This window comes from Myotis yumanensis, unplaced genomic scaffold (genome assembly GCF_028538775.1).
Source record: "Myotis yumanensis isolate MYYU_CA2020_CCGP unplaced genomic scaffold, mMyoYum1.0.hap1 SCAF_4, whole genome shotgun sequence".
NCBI lineage: Eukaryota > Metazoa > Chordata > Mammalia > Chiroptera > Vespertilionidae > Myotis > Myotis yumanensis.
The window spans coordinates 89,727,686-89,753,532 of NW_027223755.1; the positions used below are offsets into that span (position 1 = coordinate 89,727,686).

The following is a 25,847-nucleotide window of genomic DNA, read 5'->3' on the forward strand; positions in this document are numbered from 1 at the left end:
TCCTAGAATATCCCAGCAGGAAGCGGTGGACAGGTGACCTGTTTCCACCCCTGCTTTGAACCATTGGGAGCCTGAGATCCAGGCAGCCACGAATCCGAGTCACACAGCCAGAGATGGGATTGAAATGCAGGGCCTCCAAATCCCAGCTCACAAGCTATCTGGGCAACAGAACTTGCAAGGCCCACAGTCCAGTAACCAATAACCATAGAGGTCATTGGGTGCCACTGTCTTACAGAAGGAAGGGGGTGGCCCCCGGATACTCCTGGCAGCGTGGCCCCAGGAGCAGGACCCCTTTTCTGCCTCTGGAGTTCCAACAGCCATGTCTGCACTAGTGCTCAAGGCTGTGAACACGCATCCCAGGAGCCCCGGCTTCGGAATGTGCAGGGCAGGATGGCATGCTTCATGGAGCAGCCTCTTACAGAGAGCACTCTGTCTTCCCTCTGCTGGCGGCCATTAGGTGATGCCAACCTGCCGTCCTGGTTGGCAGCCCTTCCCTGTACAGTCTTCAGTTTCCGCTGGGACTAGTGTGTGTTTTATTCTGTATTTGTGGAGCCTAGCCCTAAGTGCAGGAGTTGGGACCTCTAATCTCCATGGGTTCCACTTCTCATCACGACAACAGAGGAGAAGGGCCAGCTCCACCCCTCGTAGTCTAATTGCTTTGGGCCAGTTAGTTCTTTGGATGTCAGTTTCAACTGTGAATTGAGCTACCTTTCAGGACTTGTTTCATACAGTCATCCTGGAAATATTTGTCATACCAGAGATGAGCAAGGTAAGCAAGGATTCTGTCCTGCAAAGCAGTCCGGTGTGGGCACCAGACATGAACTGACGAGTCACAGTCCAGTGTACATAGGCAGCTGCCATAGCGATGGTGCAGGGTGGGGCAGCTCTGTGGAGTTCTGAGGAGCACTGTATGCTTAACCTGCCTGCTGCTCTCCAGGTGCAATGCAGGGAATACTCTTTGCTCCAAATTGCTGACTGATGAGTCACCCTCCAGAACCTTGGGAAGTAAAACAGTGAGGGGACCAACTGATCGAGATCAAGGCACAGCAAGTTTATTAGGGAGGGCTGTTGGGATCCACACCTAGGGAGGGGGATTTGGGGGAGTGGATGAGGAAGTTGGGTGGCTAAGCAACTTCAACAAATGCCTCAACCTACCCCCTCAGGAAGTTCTGAAGTTCAGGGCATCCCAAAGAATTGTCCCAAATTGAGGTATGAAAGCTGGACCTTTATACCCCAACATGGACCAGGTATTGAAATGGTCTGCCCCCAAGAAGGCCTTGGCCTGGGTATGGGTGTGGGGAGGATAGGTGTGGTACATCTCTCCTGTATCTATACCCATTCGCTTTCTCAGCCCCTCACCTCCCCAAAATAGATCTAAGAAAAGGAACCCAATAGAGCCAGGGAAGGTTTAGGAAGAAATGAGGTATAAACTCAGACCTGAAGGAGTGGAAATTAACTAGGAAGTGAGAGGAGAGAACATAAACAAGTTTCTAGGCTGAAGGAAGGGCATAGCCAGAGGCCCAGTGGTGGAGGGAAGGGAAAGGGAGAAAGTGCTTCTTATTTCAGGATGAAATAGCTGAGTGTGGCCAGTGGACTTGGAGTCCAGTCCTGACTCTGCCATTTACTCAGAGTTACTTAAAACTCTCCACATCTCAGTTTCTCTGTAAATGGGGATAATAATACCTGCCTCCCAGTTGTTTATAGGATGAGGTAAAATAACACGTGCTTCATAAATGTTAGTTGCTATGTTTATTGCTCAGAATATAACAATGGTTGATGTGTTAAAAATACACCCCTTGCCTCGAAATATTATAGAAGAAGAATTCGGGAATCGGCAAACTTTTCCTTAGTTTAAATAATCTAAGCTTGTGGACCATATCGTCTCTGTTTTAATTACTCAACTCTTCATTTTTAAATTTTATTTGTTGTTTTTAGAGAGAGAGGAAGGAAGGAGAGAGAGACAGAGGGAGAGGAACATCGATTCTCTCTCTCTCATTTGTTGTTCTACTTAAGTACTAGTAAGCATTCATTGGTTGATTCTTGTTTGTGCCCTAACCAGGGATTGAGCCCACAACCTTGGTTTATCAGGACAATGCTCTAACCAACTGAGCTATCTGACCAGGGCCTTAAGTACTCAACTCTTGTAGTGTAAAAGCATTGACTTAATAAGCAGTTGCCAAACTGATTTCTGAAGTGAATATACCGCCAGCAAGATATGCATATTCCCTAGTATTTGGTCTTTTTATTAACATTTGTTTTTCTTTCAGCCATTCTGATAGGTAAATAGACTTTTCTACTATAAACAGCACTGCAATGAATACTCATGAATATTCTTATACTGTACACACATCCTTCATAATTAGGTGGGACTGTTTCCATAAGGTGCATGCTTTTTGTTGTTGTTGTTAATTCTCACCCGAGGATATTTCCTCTGTTGATTTTTAGAAAATGTGGAAGGGAGGGGGAGAGACAGAGAGAGAAACATCCATTAGAGAGAGACATCGATTGGTTGCCTCGGGGGCTAGGATTGTGTCCACAACTGAGGTACGTGCCCCTGATGGAATTGAAGGATCCGTGGGCCGACGCTCTCCCACTGAGCCATACTAGCTAGGGCTGTAAGGTACATTCTTTTTTTTTTTTTTTTTTTAAATATATTTTATTGACTTTTTACAGAGAGGAAGGGAGAGGGATAGAGAGCTAGAAACATCGATGAGAGAGAAACATCGATCAGCTGCCTCCTGCACACCCCCTACTGGGGATGTGCCTGCAACCAAGGTACATGCCTTTGACCAGAATCGAACCCGGGACCTTTCAGTCGGCAGGTCGACGCTCTATCCACTGAGCCAAACCGGTTAGGGCTGTAAGGTACATTCTTAAAACTAGAATTGGTGGGTCAAAGGGTGTGAAAGGTTGATTAAGTATGGCCAAACAGCCTTCCGAGAAGGTGGAGCCAATTCACCCGCCTACCAGGTAGGTATGTAATGCACGTTTCCCCACCTCCTCACCAACGCAGTGTATTACTCAATTTCAGTATGTTTTTTTTTAATGAAATTGTACTTTAGATGATTGTTGTGTATCTGCCTCATAGAGTTGTTGTTGAGGACTTAAAGTACAGCTTGGAGCAGTGCCTGCCACACAGAGTGTCAATGGCTGTTAATTATTGTCTGATTACTACTAATCAATCCATTCCATTTTTGTTTGCCTCTGTCTCTCTCTGAGTTCATCATCAGTATATTCAGGAGTGCTTTTCTCTGAAGAGCTCAAACATTCTACCTATAGAATGTAGTTAAACCTTTTCCATCTCTTCAGATGCTGGCCAGGAATTCAGGTACTGTGGGTTTTGCAGAATAGGGAAGGACCTTTCTAAGGTAACAGGACAGATCTGTGTCCCAGGTCAAAATTAGTTTGGAACAGAAATGGATTCCTCTAGGTTACAATGGCTTTCAAGCTTTTTTTATATATATATTTTATTGATTTTTCACAGAGAGGAAGGGAGAGGGATAGTCAGAAACATCGATGAGAGAGAAACATCGATCAGTTGCCTCCTGCACACCCCCCACTGGGGATGTGCCTGCAACCAAGGCACATGCCCTTGACCGGAATCGAACCCAGGACCCTTCAGCCCGCAGGCCGACGCTCTATCCACTGAGCCAAACCGGTTATGGCGCTTCCAAACTTTTTGACTGCTACCCACTTTAGGAAATACACCAGGAACCAGAATATACATATATACCCCAAACGAAAGTTTCAAAAAAACAACACTTGTTTCCTATTTATTCCATTTCATTGAAAATATGCTCATTGGGATCCACAATAAGTAGATTTCAAAAAGCCACTATTGGGTTAAGACCAGCAGTCTAAAGAGCACTGTTCTAGGATCGAGGTCATAGATATTGGCCTTCTTGGCAATACAACTGGACTCATAGGACTTCACACTCAGTTTTTGGGTACATTATTACCATTTCCTTTTCCTTCATTTCCTTGGGATGCTAGAGCTTATTCATTCATCAATTATTTTTACAAACAGCTCTTGGGCTTCTTATGTATTTGCGTAATAGTAGTATGTATCAGTGGCAGGGAACAAGCTTTGAAGAGCAAGAGGCCAGGAACCTCACCTCCCCCATTTGCTGGTGATTTTGGTGAAGTTTCTTCAGTTATCAAATGCTCAAGTTTTCTCCTCTGCAAATTGGGAGTAATAATAGGAAAAAAAAAAATCAATGAAGCATTAAGCACAGTGTCAGGCTCATAGTAAGCATTTAATGCAGTGGTTCTCAAGGTGTGATCCCCAGAGCAGCAGCATCCGCTAGTCACCTGGAATTTGTTAGAAATGCAATTCTTGGACCTCACCCCGGATTTACTGAATCAGGATTTACTCCAGGGCAACCTGTTTTATAACAAGTCTTCCAGATGCTTCTGATGCATGCTCACGCTTTAAAAGCTCAGGCTTAATACATGGTAACTATTAACAATTAGTACTTGAGGCTGCAGAGACGAGCAGTGGGAAGATCAGGAAAGGCTGACGGGCTAAAGTTAAGCACTAAGGTACCAGCAACACCCACAGGTAAGGCCTCCGACCTGCCGCAGCCCGCGTTCCCCTTCCCTCCTGCCTCCACCCTCCTTCCTCCGCCGCCTAGAGCGCTCGCTGATTGTTGGGGTCTCTGGACAGTCACCGCCCACATAACGCGTCAACTGAGAGGGGCGGGGCCGGGCGCGGCGAGAGCGGCGCGTTTATTGGCTACAGACCATGGCGGGGCGGGGCGGGGCGGGGCTGCGCGTGCGCAGCGCCGGGACGCGCCCCTGGCGGCCGTTAAAAATGGCGACCATCACCGAGCTGAAGGCTGGTGAGTGCGAGTGGGGGGCTTGCCAGGTGGAATGCAGCTGGTCCGCAGCCCGTGAAAAGGATGGGTCGAAAGGAGGGCGCGCGGAGAGGAGTCAGCCTTTCCGGGCGGTCTCTCTGCGGCGCCATGGCCTGCGCAGCCGGCTGCTGTGGTGGCCGCTGTGCTAGGACCCTGGAGGGGACGGGTTGCATTGGGCAGTTTTTAAACCGGCTTCGAGCTGGAGCAGGAATCGCATAATCTGCAGGTGCCTGGGAGGTCTGCAGTCCTGCGCCTGGGGCCTCTGGCGCCTCTTTCTGGACCCGCCTTGGCGTGGGCCATCCACGCGAGGATCATGTGTACAAGTCTCCACAACCATTCTAGGCGGTAGGCACGACCCTAAGCCATTTCTGCATCCTTGCAACCTGGGAGACGGGGCCCGGTTTTCCATCGGGAAAAACGGGGGGGTAGAAGGTTGCCCGGCCTGGCCACTCTGCTGTCTTTGTGGGAAAAGTTCCGCAAAGGCGAGAGTCCTTAGGCTGATAACGTTTGTGCACCGTTAGTTCTGGCGCAGATGTCCAGACGGGAGTATTCATGATTATAATTGCCGGCGCTTGAGCCTTATACGCCAGGCCCGGCCCCTGTGCTACGTACTTGATCCCACTGACAACCCCATGCCCACTTCAGAGATGAGGAAGTTGGGGTGCTGCGAGGTGAAATAGCTCGCCCGCCCGAGATGATCCAGTTAGAAGGAGGCGGAGCGTGAGGACAGATAACGCTGCACCGGAGCTCAGGTCTTTTTTTTTTTTTTTTAAATATATTTTATTGATTTTTTACAGAGAGGAAGGTAGAGGGATAGAGAGTTAGAAACATCGATGAGAGAGAAACATCGATCAGCTGCCTCTTGCACACCCCCTACTGGGGATGTGCCCGCAACCAAGGTACATGCCCTTGACCCGAGTGGAACCTGGGACCCTTCAGTCCGCAGGCTGATGCCCTATCCACTGAGCCAAACCAGCCAGGGCAGGAGCTCAGGTCTTGATGGGGCGTGGCACTGCCCCACTCGTGGAACCAGTTTCAGTTTTCAGGGGCCTGAAGTCAGTGATTCCCGGAGCTTTGGCAGGAGGGGCGGCATCTCTTGGAGGGGAATCAGTCGCGGTGGGCATGCATGTATATTTGTGGCCCTGGGCATGCCTTTCCCGCAAGAACAGGCTTCGTGGAAATCGGTGCACCCTCTCCCTGGGAAGCACCTCACACACAGAATTGCACACAACTTCAGAAGCATTATGCTTAGGGTTACACACCAGGTTATGAGCCCATTTCTTTTTTAAAAAAAAAATATATTTTATTGATTTTTTACAGAGAGGAAGAGAGACCGTCAGAAACATAATGAGAGAGAAACATCGATCAGCTGCCTCCTGCACCCCCCCCCACCCCCCCACTGGGGATGTGCCCGCAACCAAGGTACATGCCCTTGACCAGAATCGAACCTGGGACCCTTCAGTCCGCAGGCTGACGCTCTATCCACTGAGCCAAACCGGTCAGGGTGAGCCCGTTTCTGAAGTGGTTATGGCACAGTGTTTTAAGCACGATGGCAGAGGAAAGGCAAAATGATACAGGACCCTAGAAGAACTCTGTCTGTGAGTCGGGAATTGGGGGTGTCCGCACAGAGGTAGGGAGCCCTTTGTGGTTTTTTTTTGTGCATGCCCCAGTTCTGAATATGCTTTGTGTCCGAGAGAAACTCAGTGAAAATGTGTTTGCCAATCACGTATGTTTTATGAGCTGTTGTTGTTTTTTTAAGCATTTTCACATTTTCCCACCTCACTTGGTTCTGTCTCTGAGAAGCAGAATCCTGTTGGAGAGGCAACTGAGGCCCAAGGAGGCGATCAGCCCTGGAGGTGGTAGGGAGATATGCTAGGTTTCTTAACTCAAGCTTCATTCATTTCTCGGCTGAGTTTGAGGCTGTGCTGTGTGCCTACAGAGTAATTGGGACAAGATCTTCCTTGCCAGTGGAAAAAATATCTCTATGAAACTTCCAAAGATGGAATTAGAGAACAGGGGTTAGGTTACGATCCCAAGAATACGATAAGTTTGTACGTTCCTTTTATGGGCCTATTACAAAGTCTGATTTGGTGATAACTGTATGTACTTAACATGCCTGCACAAAAGTTTGAGAGGATGATTTTAAAATAAGGGTAAGAAAGGTTAAAGTCTAATCTAGATTGTATCTCTTTAATTATATGACCAGGTTTTAAAAAATATATATATTTTTATTGATTTCAGAGAAGAAGGGAGAGGGAGAGAAAGATAGAAACATCAATGATGAGAGGGAATCATTAATTGGCTGCCTCCTGCATGCCCTACATTGGGGATTGAGCCCCAAACCCCGGGCCAGCCAGGAGTCGAACCCGGGAATCGAACGGTGCCTGGTTCATAGGTCAACACTCAAACACTGAGCCATGCTGACCAGGCAAGGTTTTTGTTTTGTTGTTGTTGTTTAATATATTTCTTTATTGATTTCAGAGAGGAAGGGAGAGGGAGAGAGAGATAGAAACATCCATGAGAGAATCATTGATAGGCTGCCTCTTGCACGCCCCCTACTGGGGATAGAGCCCGCAACCAGGGCATGTGCCCTTGGTCAGAATTGAACCTGGGACCCTTCAGTCCACAGGCCAATGCTCTATCCACTGAGCCAAACCAGCTAGGGCCAGGCAAGGTTTTTGTTATTTATCAAAGCTTTAAAAATACTTGTGTTCCTGGGCTCTCTTTATGAATTTTCATTATTGTTTACTTATTTGGTGCCTTTGACAGGGCACAGTACAGTATTAAACTATATTTATTACATCCAGTAGTATACAGCACTGTATTATAATGCTCCTAGGTAGCATTTATTGAGCTCTTACTTTGGTCTAGGCACTGTGGGTGAGATGTGTTGGTGCTCTGGAGTTCTTAGTTAGTTAGCCATTAGGGACAATTTGGAAAAAAAAAGAAGGTTGTAGACCCCTGCAAGTGATGGTGCCAATTCAGCCCTATGCCTTTATTATCCATACTAATATTTATTGCTAAATTTCATTATCACAACTACTGATATTTGTTATAATGACCCTTGTTCATCAAGAAGTTAGGTTACATTGAGGATATATAGCCTTGATTTCTCAAGAGGGCAGTGATAAACTCTGTGTTAGATTTCTAACTAGGCTTAAAATTTCAAAATCCTTTTGTTTTAAGGAATTAATGCATAATTGTCTTTAAAAAACAAACAAAACAAAAAAGCCCTAACATAAAACCCACCTTTTCATTTAGAAGGAGCCATTTCCCAAGAGTTCTGGATATCAAAGGTTTTTATACAAAAGACAGGGCACATTCCTTCCTTTTATGGAGTGTACTTATAATCTTTAATCATCTTTTTTCTGGACCAGAGGTTTTTAGGGACATGCAGAATCTGTCTGCAGTGATAAATACTCTAGAAAATATATGAGACACTGGAGGTTAAGTTTAGGTCCCAGTGTGCTGACTATAGTTCTATTCCCCCTTTTTTCCTCAACCAGGAAGAATAAACTTGAATTTGTTTAAATACATTAAAATAGTACATCATTGCAACTTGGGGACTTTATTTTTTATTACAAACATGGCTTGTGATAGCTAAGCTGATCATTGTTCAGTTCATCACAGTGTTTAGATTGAAAGCTGTTGTTAGGCCATTTACCTTTTAAATCATTTTCTTTAAAGTAAGCCTAAGAATGACAAAGTTTATTCTATAGTTGAAGCATTAATGTTTTATATTTAACAGTTTTAAAGGACACCTTGGAAAAAAGAGGAGTCTTAGGGCATTTAAAAGCGAGAATTCGAGCCGAAGTTTTCAAAGCCCTAGATGATGAAAGTGAACCCCGACCAACATTGTCTCATGAAAACCTTCTTATTAATGAATTAATCCGGGAGTATTTGGAATTCAACAAATATAAGTATACATCGTCTGTTCTCATAGCAGGTAAGAGGTATCATTAGTCATGTGAGGCAAAATCTTCTTCCCTTCCACCAATTCTAAGTATGTAGCCTGAAAATCTAATTCCATTACAAAACAGCGTCATCTGAGTGATTAGGACATAAAATCATCTGAGTGATTAGGACATATAAACCTACTTTTGCCCCACCCTGTACATACTTTAATTCCCTTAAGGCAGCGGTTCTCAACCTGTGGGTCTTGACCCCTTTGGCAGTCGAACGACCCTTTCACAGGGGTCGCCTAAGACCATCCTGCATATCAGATATTTACATTACGATTCATAACAGTAGCAACATTACAGTTATGAAGTAGCAACAAAAATAATTTTATGGTTGGGTCACAACAGGAGGAACTGTATTTAAAGGGCCAGAAGGTTGAGAACCACTGGCTTAAGGTTTTTTGTGTATTTTTGTTTGCCTTTTTTAGAGAGGGAGGAAGGGATATTGATCAGTTGCCTCCCAAACATGCCCCAATCGGGGATCAGACCCGAAACCTGGGTATGTGACCTGACCGGGAATCGAACCCACAATCTTTTGGTGTAGGAGACGATGCTCCAACCAGCTGACCCACATTTCCAGAGCTAATTCCCTTAAGGTTTAATCTATGCTTTAAAACTATTTCATGACTTAAGGATGTCCTCATCAAAGAAAAGAACTCATAAAGTAGGTTTTTGGAAGACAGAATGAATTCTTTGTGATGCCAGAACTTTCCATTACAGATCTTTTATTTAATATTAAACACGTCTTAATAAAAACTGATAATTTTTATTGGTTTCAGGAACTTTAATATCAGTATCTCCACTTTCCTTCTTAGGTTATAGATGTTTGGATAATACCATTAATACTCAGAAAAGAAGAACATTATGAAAATACCATTAATTACATGTCTTGGACTTGAGCTTCCCTAGAGTGAAATATAGTGACAATAGTCAAGTTTCATATTAAATGCCTTGGCTTTTTAAAAAAATTGAGATATATGCAGCATACAATATACTTTACTTTTTTTAGTATAAAGTTCTGTGGATTGTGCCAAGTGCATACAGTTGTGTAACTACCACCACAGTCACAATATAGAACATTTCCATCACCCCCAAAATTTTCTGTGCCCTTTGTAGTCAACTTCTTCACCTACTCCTTTCCCCTAGCAACCACTGACCTGTTGTTATCTCTGCCTATCATTTGCCTTTTCCAGAATGTCCTATAAATAGAACCATATCGGATGTAGACTTTGGAGTTGGCTTCCTTTCACAGCATAATACTTTTGAGATTCAGCCATGTTGACTTTTTTCTTTCCCTGAATAGCATTCCATTGTGTCAGTTGATGGACATTTGGCAATTATGAACCTAGCTGTCATAAACATTCACAAAAGCTTTTTGTGTGAACATAGGTTTTACTTTCTGTTGGGTAAAGAGCTAAGAGTGGGATTGCTGGGTTGTGTGTTGTAAGTATATGTTTACCTGGATAAGAAACTGTTCAGCTATTTTGCTAGAGCCTGTACCATTTTTGCTCTCCTACCAACAAAGTATGAGGTTTCCAGTTGCCCTATATCCTTGCCAGCATTTAATATTCAGGTTAATTTTAGTTTTAGAGTTATTGCCACCAAATGGATATTGGTACTGTCGTGTGTTGAATTCACAAAAACAGACTGCTGAAGCCTAGTATTGCAGAAACAGTATTTCCCTAACCAAAAATTAGATTAAAAATGAGTTTAGATGAAATCACTCGTATTAACCTATATATATTTAACAAAATATTTTGAAAGTCATAAAAGCATAAGTTGCATTTGCCATCATTATTTTCCAAAAACCTGAAAAACGTGTATATCTGGTAAGTATGTTTCTTAACAAAATTATGTTTGCTTTTTAGATTGATACTCAGTGTTTTTATGATTTTTTCCCCCTAGAATCTGGTCAACCTGTAGTTCCACTGGACCGGCAGTTTCTCATCCGAGAACTAAATGCATTTGAAGAATCAAAGGATAATACAATGTAAGAACTTATTTTTAAAATAAACTTTCAGATATTGTTGTATTGGAGTCACAATCTCATAGGGAGGTTTTATTTCATTTTAATCCAGCAGGTATTTATTTGGGTCTAGTGTTTGTCTAGCACTGCCCCAAATCCAAGGTATGCAGCAGTAAATGGGTCAGATGAGGTCTCTGCTTTCTGGAGCTAAAATTCCCCTGATTTCAGAGGACTGAATAGCCCTACCCCTTCCTAAGGGGCACTCCTCTTGGCTTCTTGATCCATCCTTTTTTTCTTCTGATGCTTTTGCTCTATCCATCATTTTCTTCCTCAGATATAACTCATCCTCCCCATAGCTTTCTTCATTTCAATTTAGTAATGTACTCAGATTTCCCCTCTCCAAAAAAAAAAAAACCTGTCAATGTCCAACCCCAAGCTACTGCTCAATCTCCGTTTTACCACTTAACTTAGTGAAAATCAACCCTCTGCTTTTATTATCCACTCTGTGGTCTTCCCTGCATCTTAAAATCTCCCTACACAATTTACAAAAAACTATGCTCTTAAAAAGAAGACCAACCACTGTCTAGTAGTTTCTTAGTTCTTTTCCTACTTCAGTGTTAATTAAACATTTTCTAGAGGATCCCTGAATGGGGAAAAAAAATGCATATAGGCACCTGGAACATAGCTCAAAGCAGTCTTTTCCTAGCAAGGAATTGCTCTGAAGTCTTATGTTTTCTCTTCCCAAAAATTTGTTGAATTTTTTCATCCTACTTCATGGTGTAATTGTTTTACCATAAAAATACTTTAAATGACATACCAATTAAAATGAACTTTCCCACAAATCTTTGTAAGAAATGGTTCCAGGATCATATGCCACTTTTATTCTGTAGTTTGTACCAAGTCTCTCCTTGAGTTTCTGCAGCATTTTGTAATATTGATTTCACTCTTCCTTAAAACATTTTTTGTCATAAAAAATGTTTTGTCTTTTGTGATCCTTTACTGTCTTGATTTTCCTGCCTCCCTAATGGTGTTCTCAGTGTCTTTATTGGGTTTCTTTGGGGTTCCTTTAAATTGTGGGCACTCCCCAAGTTTTGTCCTTTTCTTCTTGTCCCACTGCCCACTTTTCTAAGTATTCTTGAGTCTTTAATGATATCTCCATGCTGATGACTCACACAATGAAGCCACAATGCTGTGATAACCTAGTCTCTAAAGTTGCAGAGTGCTGTTACTTAAATGAACTTGATTCATTACAAGTGAGTTTAGCCCACACTCAAGGGGAGGGCAGTTAGACACCACCTTTTGAAGGGAAGGGAATGTCATAATTTTTTTAAAAAATTTTGTTTTATTGCTTAAAGTATTACAAAGAGTATTACATATGTCTCCTTTTTTTTTTTTCCCCTCTTGACATTCCCCCGGCCTCCCCTACCCCCCAGTGTCTTGTGTCCATTGGGAATGTCATAATTTAAACCATCACACCTACTAATAAGTAAATAGATGTCTAAAAAAACTCAATCCATTAAATTTTGTTTTCAATTATGAGATTGGAAATGAAGGAAAACATTTGTTGTACCTCTGTTGTCAGCAGGGCAGCTTCTGTTTGTGCAAGAGCACGAATATAAATCCCAGGCAGCATATTGAAAAGAGTATGGGACTTGGGGTTCAGGTATAAAGTTTGTTTATTTATTAGCTGAGGGACTTCTAGAAAATTCATTTTGAGCTGTGGTTTTCTCATAAGTTGGGTATGATGATTATGACATCACAAGGTGAGGGTAAACTGAAAAGAGGCAGAAGTGTTTTGTAAACTCAAGTAGCTTTTTAAATATTAGTTCTTACCCAACTCCCACATAGCTGACATTTACATATCATTTAATATGTGCTAGGCACAGTTCTAAAAACTTGACAGTTATTGACTCATTTGGTCCTTAATAACCCTATGAGGTAGGGTTTACACTTACCCTAACTTACAGAGAAGGAAACATTCATGAGGCTGGGACATTAAGAATCTTGCTGCCTGACTGGTGTGGCTTAGTGGTTGAGCGTCAGCCTATGAACCAGGAGGTCACAGTTCGATTCCCAGTCAGGGCACATGCCCGGGTTGCAAGCTCAATCCCCAGTAGGGGTTGTGCAGGAGGCAGCCAATCGACGATTCTCTCTCATCATTGATGTTTCTATCTCTCTCTCTCTCCCTCTTCCTTCTCTGAAATCAATTTTTAAAAAAATCTTGCTGAGATCAAATGGCAAAGGCAGTTTAAAACCAGGCAGTGTGTCTCTTGGGACATAAGACCTTCTCTAGGCAAGGATTATTAATGCAATAAGTGTTTATTGAATACCTATTGTGTATTGGTCAGTACTAGGTACTGAAAAATTTTATGTTGGATTTTGGAGTTTACAAGCCGAATTCCTCCTGTGTATTGATTGAAATTGTATTTCAGTTTAGATGCGATTTAAGGTGTTAACATTTTTTCCCTGGGTTTTAAAATCATCTTTAGAGTAAAATAGTACTTTTAAATTTAAAAAAGCATGAACAGTTTACAATTTGTATAATAACCATGCAACCTTATTTTATAAGTCTAGTGAATTACTTGGCTGTTTTAGTGTCAGAGGCTACCTTTTAAAGCGTAGATGTTTTAAGCTTTTCCTATTCATGCAAATTTAATTGATTTTGGTTTTCTTCCTGCTATAGACCTCTTTTATATGGGATTTTAGCTCACTTCTTGCATGGAACTAAGGATGGCATCCAACATACATTTCTGAAAGGATCTTCACTTCAGCCTCTAAACGCAAATCCTGGTAGACAACCTAGTGGAAGAGAGCAAATGGGTATGAGCTTTCTAGATTTATCATTTAGCTGTTAGCAAGGATATTGTCTTCTTATATATTTTTATCTTTGGAATAGATTTTCCCAAGCTTTTGAGTCATAGTTTAATTCCACTTATATCTAATATGGTTTTAACCCATGTTGTTTATCCTCCAAAAAAAACCAAAAAGTTTTTTAGAAAGAGAATCTTGGGGGAAGGCGGGTAGATGACTGGACAAAGTTTTTAGGTATAATTTCTCTATAGAATTTCATATAAATTTGTACTTTCTGGAGCAGCTTAGTTCTTAGCATACTGAATAAATAGCTTTCTATTGAATCATCATGTGTTTTCCCACCTAAGACTAAAAAGAGGCAAACATGTTGAATACAGATAGAGAAGTCCCAGGTTTACTATGTGTCCTTTGCATTTTCAGGATACTTTTTGTTGGGGTACAGTGGTAGGTATCTACAAATAAAATCTTAGGAGAATAGCCCATATTTCTTTCAGGATGCACGCTCTTTAAATGAGCTTGTTTTTTTATTAAATCAGCAGTAGGACCTCAATTTGATAATCTGCACTAAATGGTTTAGAGCTCACTGTGCACTGTGTCACTGTGAGAGAGAGTTGATTTCTGTTTTTAAAAAGGTCAGGTGGGCCTGACCAGTGCTGCTCAGTGGTTGAGTGTTAACTCATGAATCAGGAGGTCACAGTTCTATTCCTGGTCAGGGCACATGCCTGGTCAGGGCATATGCCCTCAATTCCTAGTAGGGGGCATGCAGGAAGCAGCCAATCAGTAATTCTCTCTCATCATTAATGTTTCTATCTCTCTCTTCCTCTACCTTCTTCTCTCTAAAACCAATACAAACATTAAAAAACAAATTAAAAAATAAAGGTCAGGTGGGTTTCATACAGCTGATTATCAAGACAAATATAAATATTGAATGTTGAAATAAACTTTTAGTAAACATTTTAGATGTGAATTGCCTTTTGTTGTTTTCCTAAAGTTCTATGAGCAATATTGATTCTATCTATCTATCTATCTATCTATCTATCTATATACTAGAGGCCCGGTGCACAAAAATTTGTGCACTCAGGAGGGTCTCTCAGCCCAGCCTACACACCAAGGGAGCCCTTGGGTAGGGTCTAGTCTGATTGCAGCATGGCTCCGACTTCCCAGAGCCTGTGGGCGGCGGGAGGGACCAAGAGGCCAGTCCAACAGCAGCATGGCTCTGGTTCCCCAGAGCCTATAGGAGTGGGGAGGGACCAAGAGGCCAGTCCGAGGCAGCATGGCTCTGGTTCCACAAAGCCTGGGGGCAGGGGGTAGGGACCAAGATTCCCAGATCGCAGCATGGCTCTGGTTCCCCGGAGCCTGTGGGGGAGGGGAGGGACCCAAAGGCCAATCTGATGGCAACATGGCTCTGTCCCCACAGTTCCTTCCCACCACTGTGCTGCAGGTAGCTGGGACCCAGACTGATGCCCACCATGCCGGCCGGGACCCAGACCAACTCCCGAGCGCTGACTGAAACCCAGACTCAATCTCGTCGCAGCAGCCAGGACGCTAGTCGCTGTTCAGTCATCCGTCTGGTTGTTTAGGTCGTGACGGCCCCTGGCTTTTTATATATTAGGATATATAAAACTCTAAGCAACCAGTCTACCAATCGACCATTTGCCCGGTCACTATGACATGCACTGACCACCAGGGGGCAGATGCTCAACGCAGGAGCTGCCCCCTGTTGGTCAGTGCACTCCCACAGCAGAAGCACTGCTCAGCTGACCGCTGGGCGCCAGACGCTGGGCTCATGGCTACAGCCTTTCCCGCCTTCGCACAGTGCTAATGGTTGCTGCAGCAGGCACAGCGAGGCCAGGATGAGCGGGAGCAGCACAGCGCCCAGCCAGGGCTCGGGCTCCTCCCCAGCCGCCTGCCACTTTGCGCACTACTACATCCCTCATACCAGCAGTCCCACATCCCCTGAGGGGTCCCAGATAGGGAGAGGGCACAGGCTAGGCTGAGGGACCCCACCTGTGCACGAGTCTGTGCACCGGGCCTCTAGTGTTAAATATTAGCTTAAGATGTGAAAGCTGGTGGCCTTTTTGAGGTTGTTTCTGACTTCACTAGGACTTATTTTTCTATATATCTTAGATTTCTGAGCTGATGGAACTTTGGAAAAGAAATCATTCTCAGCTAATAATTTATATTAGAGAAAACCAAGACTAAGAGGTGAATGACTCATTTAATACCTGTAGCTGATCATTTTTAGCAGCATCGGCACCTCTGATTGCCATTCCTGTACACTTCATCATTTAAAGAACATGGGGTTTTCTAGTTCCCTTTTCAGGGATTGGATAAGGAACTGCTTTTTAACAGGTACTTAAAAACCAAAACAAAACACAAGCACATGAGTAAATCTCTAAACATTCAAATAATATAACTTAACATGCCCTTTAATCTCTTCCCTCCTGCCTCTCCCTAACTCCCCAATTACCCTCCCTTCTATAGAGGTTAACTCCATTAGCAACTTGGTGGGTGTCCTTCAGGACTCATTTCTGTGTATTCAAGTACTGATAAGCACTAAAATGGGAACAATACAGAGAGGAGTGGCATGGCTCCTGTGCAAAGATGACATATTTTTGTTATCCTTTAGATATATATGAGGGAGAAATAAAGGCTTTTCCAGACAAACAAAAGCTGAGGGAGTTTATCACCACAAGACCTGCATGACAAGAAATGAAAGGAATTCTTTCTTCTACATGAAACAGAAAGATAAAAGTATACAAAATTTTGAGTAAGATGGCAAACAGAAGCAGGAAATTGCAACTCTATTTCAGAATAGGGTGTTAAACACTTAATTATAACATAAAGGTTAAAGGGGGAGGCATTATTTTAAAAAGCCCTTTGTGCTCTGTAGTTTCCCTGACTGCTCTGGGATTCCAGTGGCAAGTTCTCTCTGTTCCAAACCTCCCTCCTTCGGTTGTATATAAAAACAATGTTACTAACAGTTAATATTATGAGAATTTTACACAACTTCCAAATAGCAGCATCAAAGAAAAACAGGCACTGGATAGAAAATCTGCAGGAATAGGCAAGGAATTGATATCTTGTGTCTGGGAGGAGATATACGTGGTTAGAGACAGGAGTAAAGAAATTCACATTTGTAACCCTTTTATTTTCCTTTTGAAATTTGAGCCATGCATTACCACATTAGTATTTAAAAAATAATTAAACTTTAAAATACAGGAGAGGGCAAAAGTAGGTAAGAACTCTGTGCCAAAGTGTGTTTGAGTATAACAAGTAGACTACAAGAATGTGTAAATGATGAAGGCTGGCAATTTAAGCACCTACGAGATTGTTCCTAAGTGCACTGTGTCATCATAACATTCTTTTGAGTTAAGAAAGCTATGCAATAATCATAACCTGCATGTCTTTTTCCATATGAACATGTAAACCTACTTTTGCCAACCCCTATATGCACTGTTAACTATATATATTATTCTATAATTTGCATTTTTGTCAATATATGTAGATCTACTTCCTCCTTATTTTTAACTTTTTGTAGTATTCCATAGTGTGGCTAATCACTCTTTACTGATGTACTTTTACTGTTTTTTATTTTTTGCTTTTACAGTATTGCAGTGTAGCATTATTTCTTTCTTCACACAGGTATTTCTCATCTGGATACCTAGAAGTAGAATTGCTGGTTCAAAGCATATGTGCATTAAAAATAACCCAATATTGTCTAATTTTCCTCCAAAAAGGCTTTAACAGTTTATGCTCACCAAGAATAAATAACAATACTAGTTTCTCAGTTTCATTGTTACCAGTGGATATTGTACACATTAACACTTGTTACCACAGCAAACCCATGACATTTGTATTTTCAGTCCAATGAGGAAAAATAGCCTCTTGAGAAATAACTTTTGTGATTTGTAAGCTTTTTATAATCATTCTTTTTAATATGGCTAATGACTAATAAGAAAGGTAGAAGTAGAGTATTTCTTACCTAAGTTCTCCTGAGATGAAGGTCATGGATTAACTACTGGTAGCCTATACACAGTGGGTAGGGTGGGCTGGGGAGGGGTCCTTTTTGTATAAAGTGCCAGAGACATCAGAGTCAAGTTCTAGTCAGTGAAGCTTTGGTGCCTATTCTGTGGAAAGCTCTGTGGAAGACTCAGAAATGAGGATGACTGTTGAACCAATAGAATAATGAATTTGCTAATTATTTTTCTTGATCACAAAAAATTTTCTTAGCCTCTTTATGTAATGACTTGTGAATTGTCAGCCAAAACTGCATTATGTAGCCCTGGCCAGTGTGGCTCAGTTGGTTGGAGCATCATCCCATGCACCTGGGCACATGCCTGGGTTGTGGGTTTGATCCCGGGTCAGGCATGTAGGAGGGGCAATCTTTCTCACCTCTCTCTTGCTCTCTCTTCCTCTCTCTCTTAAATTAATTAATAAAAAGAACACCCACAATACTGCATTATGTTTCAGTAACATGTTTAAGCATTCCATTTCTTTTCTCAACTCTAGCTTATTGTTTAAAGGATACATGTTTTATTTTACAACATGGACAAGATTATGAAGATGTTAAAATACTTATTCTTCAGATTACAATACCTTATCTTTATACAAGTTCATCCAGTTGAAATGTAAAACAGTAAACTTAAATTCTCTTTTATTTGAAAATAAGTCAAAGCATGCCAGCATGAAAGCACTTCTTTTATCAAAGCTTTCAAAGTGCTGGAAAAAACGAAGAAGATGTATATAGACACACTTACCTTTGAAATAGTGCTGTTGATATTAATACTTGTCATATTGGAGGCAAAGTAGTAGTTGTTGCTGTACATAAAAGACCAGATCCTTTATAATCTGTAAAGTCATTATCAACTCAGCTTTATACACGTCTATGAAGAAGTACGTGAAAAACATACTTCATTTTTTAATAATGCTTTTATAGAAAACCAAAAAGCGTATGTCATAAGATAGTATTAATTTTGTTTAGTCCAATAAAGTTGCCTAAAATTGAAGGAGATTGTTTTTTATCTGTGATCCAGATCTGTAGTAGTATTTACATTATTTCTAAGAGTGATAAGCTGTGGACTAACTAATAAGACTGTGTGTACAATCAAATTGTCTTTAGAATTAGAATATCTAATATAGGTTTTTGGTGCTAAAATTGCATGTTTCTAACAACTTGTCTAAATTTGTATTTTCTCATGTGATCAGAATTAATCAAAATATTTCAGAATATCTTTTTTAAAAGGTTATATTTTTTCTGTTGTAAAAAGTATTTGATGAATTGTTGGGGGTGGTGTCACATTTTCCTAGGGATTTCGTTTGTGCATTGTGTTTTTGTCTACATTGGGTATTAAATTTTTAATTTATGTTATTTATTTATTTATCTTTTAAAATATATTTTTATTGATTTCAGAGAGGAAGGGGAGGAAGAGAGAGATAGAAACATCAATGATGGGAGAGAATCATTGATTGGCTGCCTTCTGCACGCCTCCCACTGGGGATTGAGCCTGCAACTGGGCATGTGCCCTTGACCGGAATCAAACCCAGGACCTTTCAGTCCGCAGGCGGATGCTCTATCCACTGAGCCAAACCGGCTACGGTGATTGGGTTTTAAGTTTTTTAGGTTCTTTTAATCTAGAACACTTCTGCCCTCTCCTCTTCCCCACGCCCCCGCCTCCCCCCCCCCCCCCCCCCCCATGACAAAAGAAACTGAGCAGTGACTAGGGCCTCTTCTTCACTATGGCGGGAGCACAGTGGGTGCTCATAGAGGCTCTGGGCTCCTCTGAACTCTCATGGAACTTTATTGTTTTGGTTTTGGCTGAAGAACTTTTTCTACAAATTCTTGGATAGTTTTCTGATGTGCGTAGGAAAATGTAACTTGTGCTAGTTTTCTTCTTGTCACAAGAGGGTGCTGCTGGGAGACATGCCTATTTGAAGAAAGGTGGTTTTTCTTTTTGATTGAAGAGCTTTAACATCCCTCAAAATGCTGAACACCCTGGCCTTTCTTGTGAATTCTGTTCCTTACATATAACATAAGAGAAGTTTGTAGCTACTTACCATGGGTTTACTCCAGGGGGTATTCTATTCACTTTTTAAAAAAGTTAATAAGCTTTTTTGAATAATTAGAGTTCCTAGTACAAAACATTTCTGATTTTTTTCAATAGTGTTTAAAAGGTTGTCATTGTCCTAAGCTGTCCAAAGAATGCATACAAGTTTAAATATATAACTTCCTGAAATATATGTAGCTGTGTCTGCCTACAGCTTATTTTAACTTGGGGTAAGCATTGACACTCATTTCTGTTAATTTCAGATGACCATCTAATAAAAGAGAAGGGGAAAAATACTAATATTGAAGACCTTCATATTTCACAAAACGTGAAGAGATGACATTTCCATTTGGGGCATCTTTTATCTTAAAATTGTATGTATTAAATCACTTATTTATTTTCTCATTGCCAAAATGCATCACTAATATTTGTACTTTGTAGAAATTTGAGTTTCTGCAAAACACTTAGTTTTTCATGCTTTACTGTATTTGTGAATAAAAGCTAACTCTGTCATCAAGGCTATTGGATTTGACTTGAAAGAAAATGTATTGTTTTTAGGATATATTTTAAAGGTTCTTAGATGTAAGAAATGAAAGGGAGAAATGAATGTTAGTACCCTATACATTCTTCTAAAAAAAAAAAAATACAGGTCTTTATAGCCATATCATCTGCTCTTTAGCATGTACATTAATTACATTTTCTTCAGGCTGGAATTATGTGAGTTTATAGAAAAAAAATTTTAAGAAAAGAGCACTAACATCAAGAAAAAAACTATAATTTTTATAAAGTTTGATTTTTTTGATTAGCTGTTTTTCAAATATCTATTTATAATTAGATTAAAATATCAGAATTGCTATCTAAAATTGAACTTTTAAACTAGGTAACAATGTACTTTTCTTTCCTTAGATCATTTTGGCTTCTACTGGAAGATTTAATTAAAATCTAGAGGGGGAACTAATTCTTTTAATTTTGCTGTAAGTAAAACAAAGAGTTTATTTGATTACATGAAGAATGTGGAATCAGCATGAAGAGACAGGCTTTAGGAGAAAACCAGAAAGTACCTTTTAAAAGATGGCATTGTCTAACCTCCATGTGGCCTTCAGTTGTGCAATTATAAGACGAGCTATGAAAGGGCCAACCCCTAATTATTTGGGCTCTGAAAGTCTTATTAAATGTCAATTTTTATTCTTCGGATAGAAAAACAGTAAGAGCTATCCTAGTGCTATTTCTAAAATGCTGCTTTGATATTTATTAAGATATTTTTATAATGTGGAATCTACAGATTGATTTCACTGAAATCTGTTACAGTAGACAGCACCTGACTGGCAAAAGTCATTGATATATTCAGAGCACAACTGCATTGTCACTGTATACTGACAACATTTAGCTTAAACATCTCCCACAGGGAAAGTGATAAGGGCTTAATTGGCAAAATTGGCCTCTGGAAATTATTGAAACTTCATAATATATTTGGTACTAGTCAGTGTTTAGTCCTTACAGATTAACCAGGAATTTTTATCTGAATACAGAAAATTATTAAAGAAATCCCCTTAAACCAGACAAGTCAAAGGATTTTAAGAATCCCTATTGGTGGCCTAAAGTTACATATATAGGTATAGAAATACTGTAAGGTCATTTCAATTTTTTAAAAATATATTTTTATTGATTTTTAGTTAGAGGGGAAGGGAGAGAGAGAGAAAGATAGAAACATCGATGAGAGAAAAACATCTATCAGCTGCCTTCCGCACACCCCCCTACCGGGGATTGAGCCTCCAACCTGGGCATGTGCCCTGATTGGAAGTGTGACCTCCTGGTTCATGGGTCGACGCTCAATCCATTGAGACACACCAGCCGGGCTCATTTCCATTTTTTAAGTGAAATCTGTAGTATCTGATTATAATTGTGAATTATAATGTATGTGGGACTATAAATATCTGAATTTTTCTCAGAGGATTTGGTTTACATACAAAGATGTTAGCAGAGACACTAAGTTTATCTCAGGAATTGCAATCATCATAAAGAACTAGATTAAGAAAAAATGCTGGAGTTTAGCATTTTAGATACTGATGTAAAATTATCAAAATAGAAGCTAAATGGAATTGTCACATGTAGTTCATTGTGTATTTATATGCATTATTCTGTAACTTGTTTGTACCTAGGCAACTTTTATACTTTCGATGTATCATTTAATAAAAAAAAAAATTAAACAACTCACATGTGTGCAAAGGGTGTTTGTGTGACTGTTCTGTCACCAGAGATGTAGACCAGAACCTGGCGAGGGCTCTCCAGGCCTTCCCTTGGGATCTCCAGCAACCTGGTTGTTAGCAGATGTAGGGCAAGGTTGACGATGTACGTGCACTTGGCACCAGCCTTCTCACCTTGGAACAATACCTCTTCATAGGTGGCAGTGGTGGGGGGATAAACCAGTATTATATGAAATGTTAAGAGTCTTATTTAAGAAGAAGAAGAAAAGTTTTAAAATATGAACAATAAAATGGCAATAAATACGTATCTATCAACAGTTGAATCTACAAACAAAATGAACAAGCAGAACAGACGCATAGATACAGAGAACTTTTTGTTGGTTGCCAGATGGGAAGGGGGGTAGAGGGATTGGGCAAAAAAGGTGAAGGGATTAAGAAGTGCATATTGGTTGTTACAGAATAGTCACAGGGATGTAAAGAACAGGATAGGGAATGTGTATATAGTCAATATTCTGATAACTAGGCATGGTGTTGGATGGGTATGAGATTTATTGAGATGATCACATATTGTTATGTGATATCTGGTCACTGGGGTGTACAAAAATAATAAATAAATACAAATAAGTAAAATAGCCAGTAAATGGCGGGGCCATATATGGTTTTGTTTAGTATTACATTTTTATGTTTGGAAAAGAAAAAAACACCTATTTTCAAAATACTATGAGATTTTTATGATTATGCACAAAGGAGGATCTTGAGCTATGAAAATCTGCTCTAGAAATTTCTGTACTCAGGATTTTTAACACTGTCAACTAATTTATAATCCAGTAATTTAAAAAGATAAATGGGCTGAGACATTTAAAAAATAAAGGAAAGACAAATATAAATACAGAGGACCCATCAAATTGTTCTCAAACTAAATTCATAAACTAAATTAGTACATCATTGTTGGGGGTTCCCGTGGGATTGTTGGAGCTGTTATCTTCCAGAAATGTAGGCGAAACGTTGGATTTACACAAAAATAGTGTGCAGATTGGGACTAAAGAGGGATTTAGGAAAAGGGGAAATTTAAAACTTGGGCAATCAAAGCAGGAGCCGAGTGGCTTTTGAAGATGATAAATTAAGCTTAGCGTATATGTTTGCATAGAATAAACTAATAGGTTTATAATTATGTGCAAGAACACATTTGTATATGACTCACATGCCTGTATGATTATGTAAAATCTGATGTGTTCTTTTAACCTAAAGCCAAGTGTACATGAAGGATTAATATTTGTGAGACTCTGCCTTTAAAGGCATTTGGGACAATGCTTCCCAGCCACTTGGTATTTTATTTTTGTAATAACTTCTGCAAGGATTGCATGGCCTTCTTTAAATTATTTTTAAAATGAAAGAGGTAAAACTACCTTTTTTTAAAAAAAAAATAGACTTTTTAAGAGCAGTTTTAGATTCACAGCAAAATTGAGAGGAAGATAAAGATTTCCCATATACCTGGGTTCCCTCCCTCCCCCCAACATGTATAGCTTCCCCCATCAACATCCTCTACCAGAAGGGTATATTTCTTACAATTATCAACTTACATTGACACAGCATTATTACCCAAAGTCTATAGTTTACATCAGTGTTCACTCGTGGTGGTGTACATTTTATGGGTTTGAGCAAATGTATAATGCCATGTATCAACCATTATGAGTAATTTCATTGTCCTAAACATCTCTTCGTTCTGCTTATTCATCCTTCCTTCCCCTCCAACCCCTGACAACCACTGATCTTTTTATGGTCTCCATAGTTTTGCCTTTTCTAGAATGTCAGATGTTTGAAATCATACAATATGGAGCCTTTTCGGACTAGCTTCTTTCACATAATCCTATGCATTTAAGATCCCTCCATGTCTTCCCATGGTTTGATAGCTCATTTATTTTTAGTGCCAAATGACATTCCATCATCTGAACATACCACAGTTTATCCATTCACCTACTGAAGGACATCTTGATTGTTTCCAGGTTTGGGCAATTGCCAAGAAAGCTGCTGTTAACCTCTGTGTGCAGGTTTTAGTATGGACATAAGTCTCCAACTGGTTTGGATAAATTCTAAGGAACATAATTTGCTGGGTCATATGGTAAGACTATCTTGAGTTTTGTAAGAAACTGTAAAACTACTTGTATTGAGAATCTTAGGACCCTTCCTGATAGAGGTAGAGAATCTGGAGTTACTAGGACACCAGCATTGGAAATTGGTGAGGAAGGAAAGAGCATTAAAGGTTACTGGGTGAGGTAGCCTTGTACCTGGAGAAGCGTGGGGGCTGTCATGGGTGAAACAGAAGTGCTTCTGTGCAAGAGAGAAGAAGCCGAACAGTTCTCTTGGGGAGGAATGAGGCCCTTTTATTCACAGGGAGGCAGAGTTGTGTGTAGATCTTGAGCTGGATGATTTGAGGGCTGATACACTTTTAAATGATTACATTGTGAAGCACGTGCAGGAGTAAACCATGCTTGGACCCAATCTTTGAAAATATTAAAAACCAGAGGGGATGATACTTTGAAGCTTTTTTAAGCCAGTGGCAAATACAAAGCTATTTGGTAAAAAGACTCCAGGAGAAAAATTTCTCCTCTGCCATCTTGTTTCCTGAGTTCATGGAAAGTCCCAGGACATGGCACCTTACAGAAAAGACACGCCAAGAAACCGTACTTGACAGTTCTTGGCTGAAATAACATTTTAGAAAAGATAACTTTTTTGTTTCCCTCAATCTTAACTGGATTTTTGAGCTATGAGAAATAAAATGGAGGTATCTGATTTAATTATTATTATAAAAATGCACTTTAAAAGAATCCTCACATGAGGATATGTTCATTGATTTTTAGAGAGGAGGCGGGAGAGAGAAATATCAATGTGAGAGAGACACTGATCAGTTGCCTCCTGTACTCGCCCCAGCTGGGGGTAAAACCTGCAACCTAGGTATGTGCTCTGACCGGGAATTGAACTCAAAACCCTTTGTTGTATGGGACGACGCTCCAACCAACTGTTAGGCCAGGGATAACAATGCACTTTTGAAAATCCAAACGTTTGAGCTGCTGCGTTGGACAGATACTTATTGAATGACTGTTATGTGTACATACTGTTCCTTAGTACCTATAGCATTTCCCAGAAAACAGGCTCAGAGAGGTTCACTGACCATCCTGAAGTTGCCTGGCTGGTGGTTAGCAGATCATGAGTTAAAAACCTCAGACTTTGCATCAGACAGATGGGGTTTGAATTCCTGCTCCACCACTAACTAGCTGTGCTGCCTTAGGTGGTTAAATCACCAAACCTGGGTTCTCAACAGCAAAATAGGAGTGTGGGGGATTTTTTAAAGTACCTACTTGATAGGGTTGTTATAAAGACTAAGTGAGATAATGCAGTAGAATTCAGTGTTTGGTTACCAATTTCTTTAAGGAATCAAATGCAATCCCTTTGAAATGCCTCTGGGAAAAATGCCACTTCATACCATGAGGCCAGCAAGTTTGATTCTGACAGCCTGCTCTGGACTATCTTTGCAAACAGGGGAGGGTAGTGATCAACTTAGTCCCCCCTTCCTTTCTTCTCTGCTCACAGCATTTCTGTGCTCACGCAGGGACAATTTCCATTCCTTTTACAGCCTAGACATTAAAAAGCACGTGGGGAAGCAGCCCATTCATCATTTTATGAAGAACTTTATCCCTCACTTCCCCAGCCAACTGAATACTGCCTCTGTCTTGACTCTTTGATTTAGGCCCATTTGTGGGCAGGGGACTGGGCTTGGGTGTTTTGGGGGGTGAAGACCAGGGGAGCTGGATGCTGGCAGGATGAGGAAGGGACCAAGAGGGACTGGAAGCCTGTAGGCAAACACTGGGGCAGGACAGGCTCGCTTTCACTATGTCCCCAAGGCCTGGTGCCACTCTACTTGGTTTCAGGTTTGTTGAGAATAATAGCAACTAACAGGAAGCAATGTAATGTGTTCATTTTACCTGGTCTTCTCAAGGACTGTTTAC

General features: G+C 40.7%; 1 protein-coding gene and 1 non-coding gene across 3 annotated transcripts; both read left to right on the forward strand.

The window, feature by feature from the left end:
- The first annotated feature begins 4,802 nt into the window (after positions 1-4,802).
- On the forward strand, positions 4,803-21,812 carry CEP20 (centrosomal protein 20). 2 transcript variants are annotated; one of them, XM_070411552.1, is made up of 6 exons: positions 4,803-4,841; positions 8,605-8,802; positions 10,721-10,805; positions 13,465-13,601; positions 19,903-20,013; positions 20,546-21,812. In XM_070411552.1, exons 1-5 carry the CDS (start codon positions 4,814-4,816, stop codon positions 19,977-19,979), a joined length of 525 nt encoding a protein of 174 aa, XP_070267653.1. In that variant the 5' UTR covers positions 4,803-4,813; the 3' UTR covers positions 19,980-20,013; positions 20,546-21,812. The 2 variants fall into 2 exon arrangements, with proteins under 2 accessions (XP_070267653.1, XP_070267654.1); XM_070411553.1 differs by lacking the exon at positions 20,546-21,812 and having other exon boundaries at positions 19,903-20,285.
- Positions 16,122-16,229, forward strand: LOC139009620 (U6 spliceosomal RNA). The gene has a single exon (XR_011471350.1). It is a non-coding gene; the product is annotated as a U6 spliceosomal RNA (small nuclear RNA).
- Positions 21,813-25,847: the final 4,035 nt, after the last annotated feature.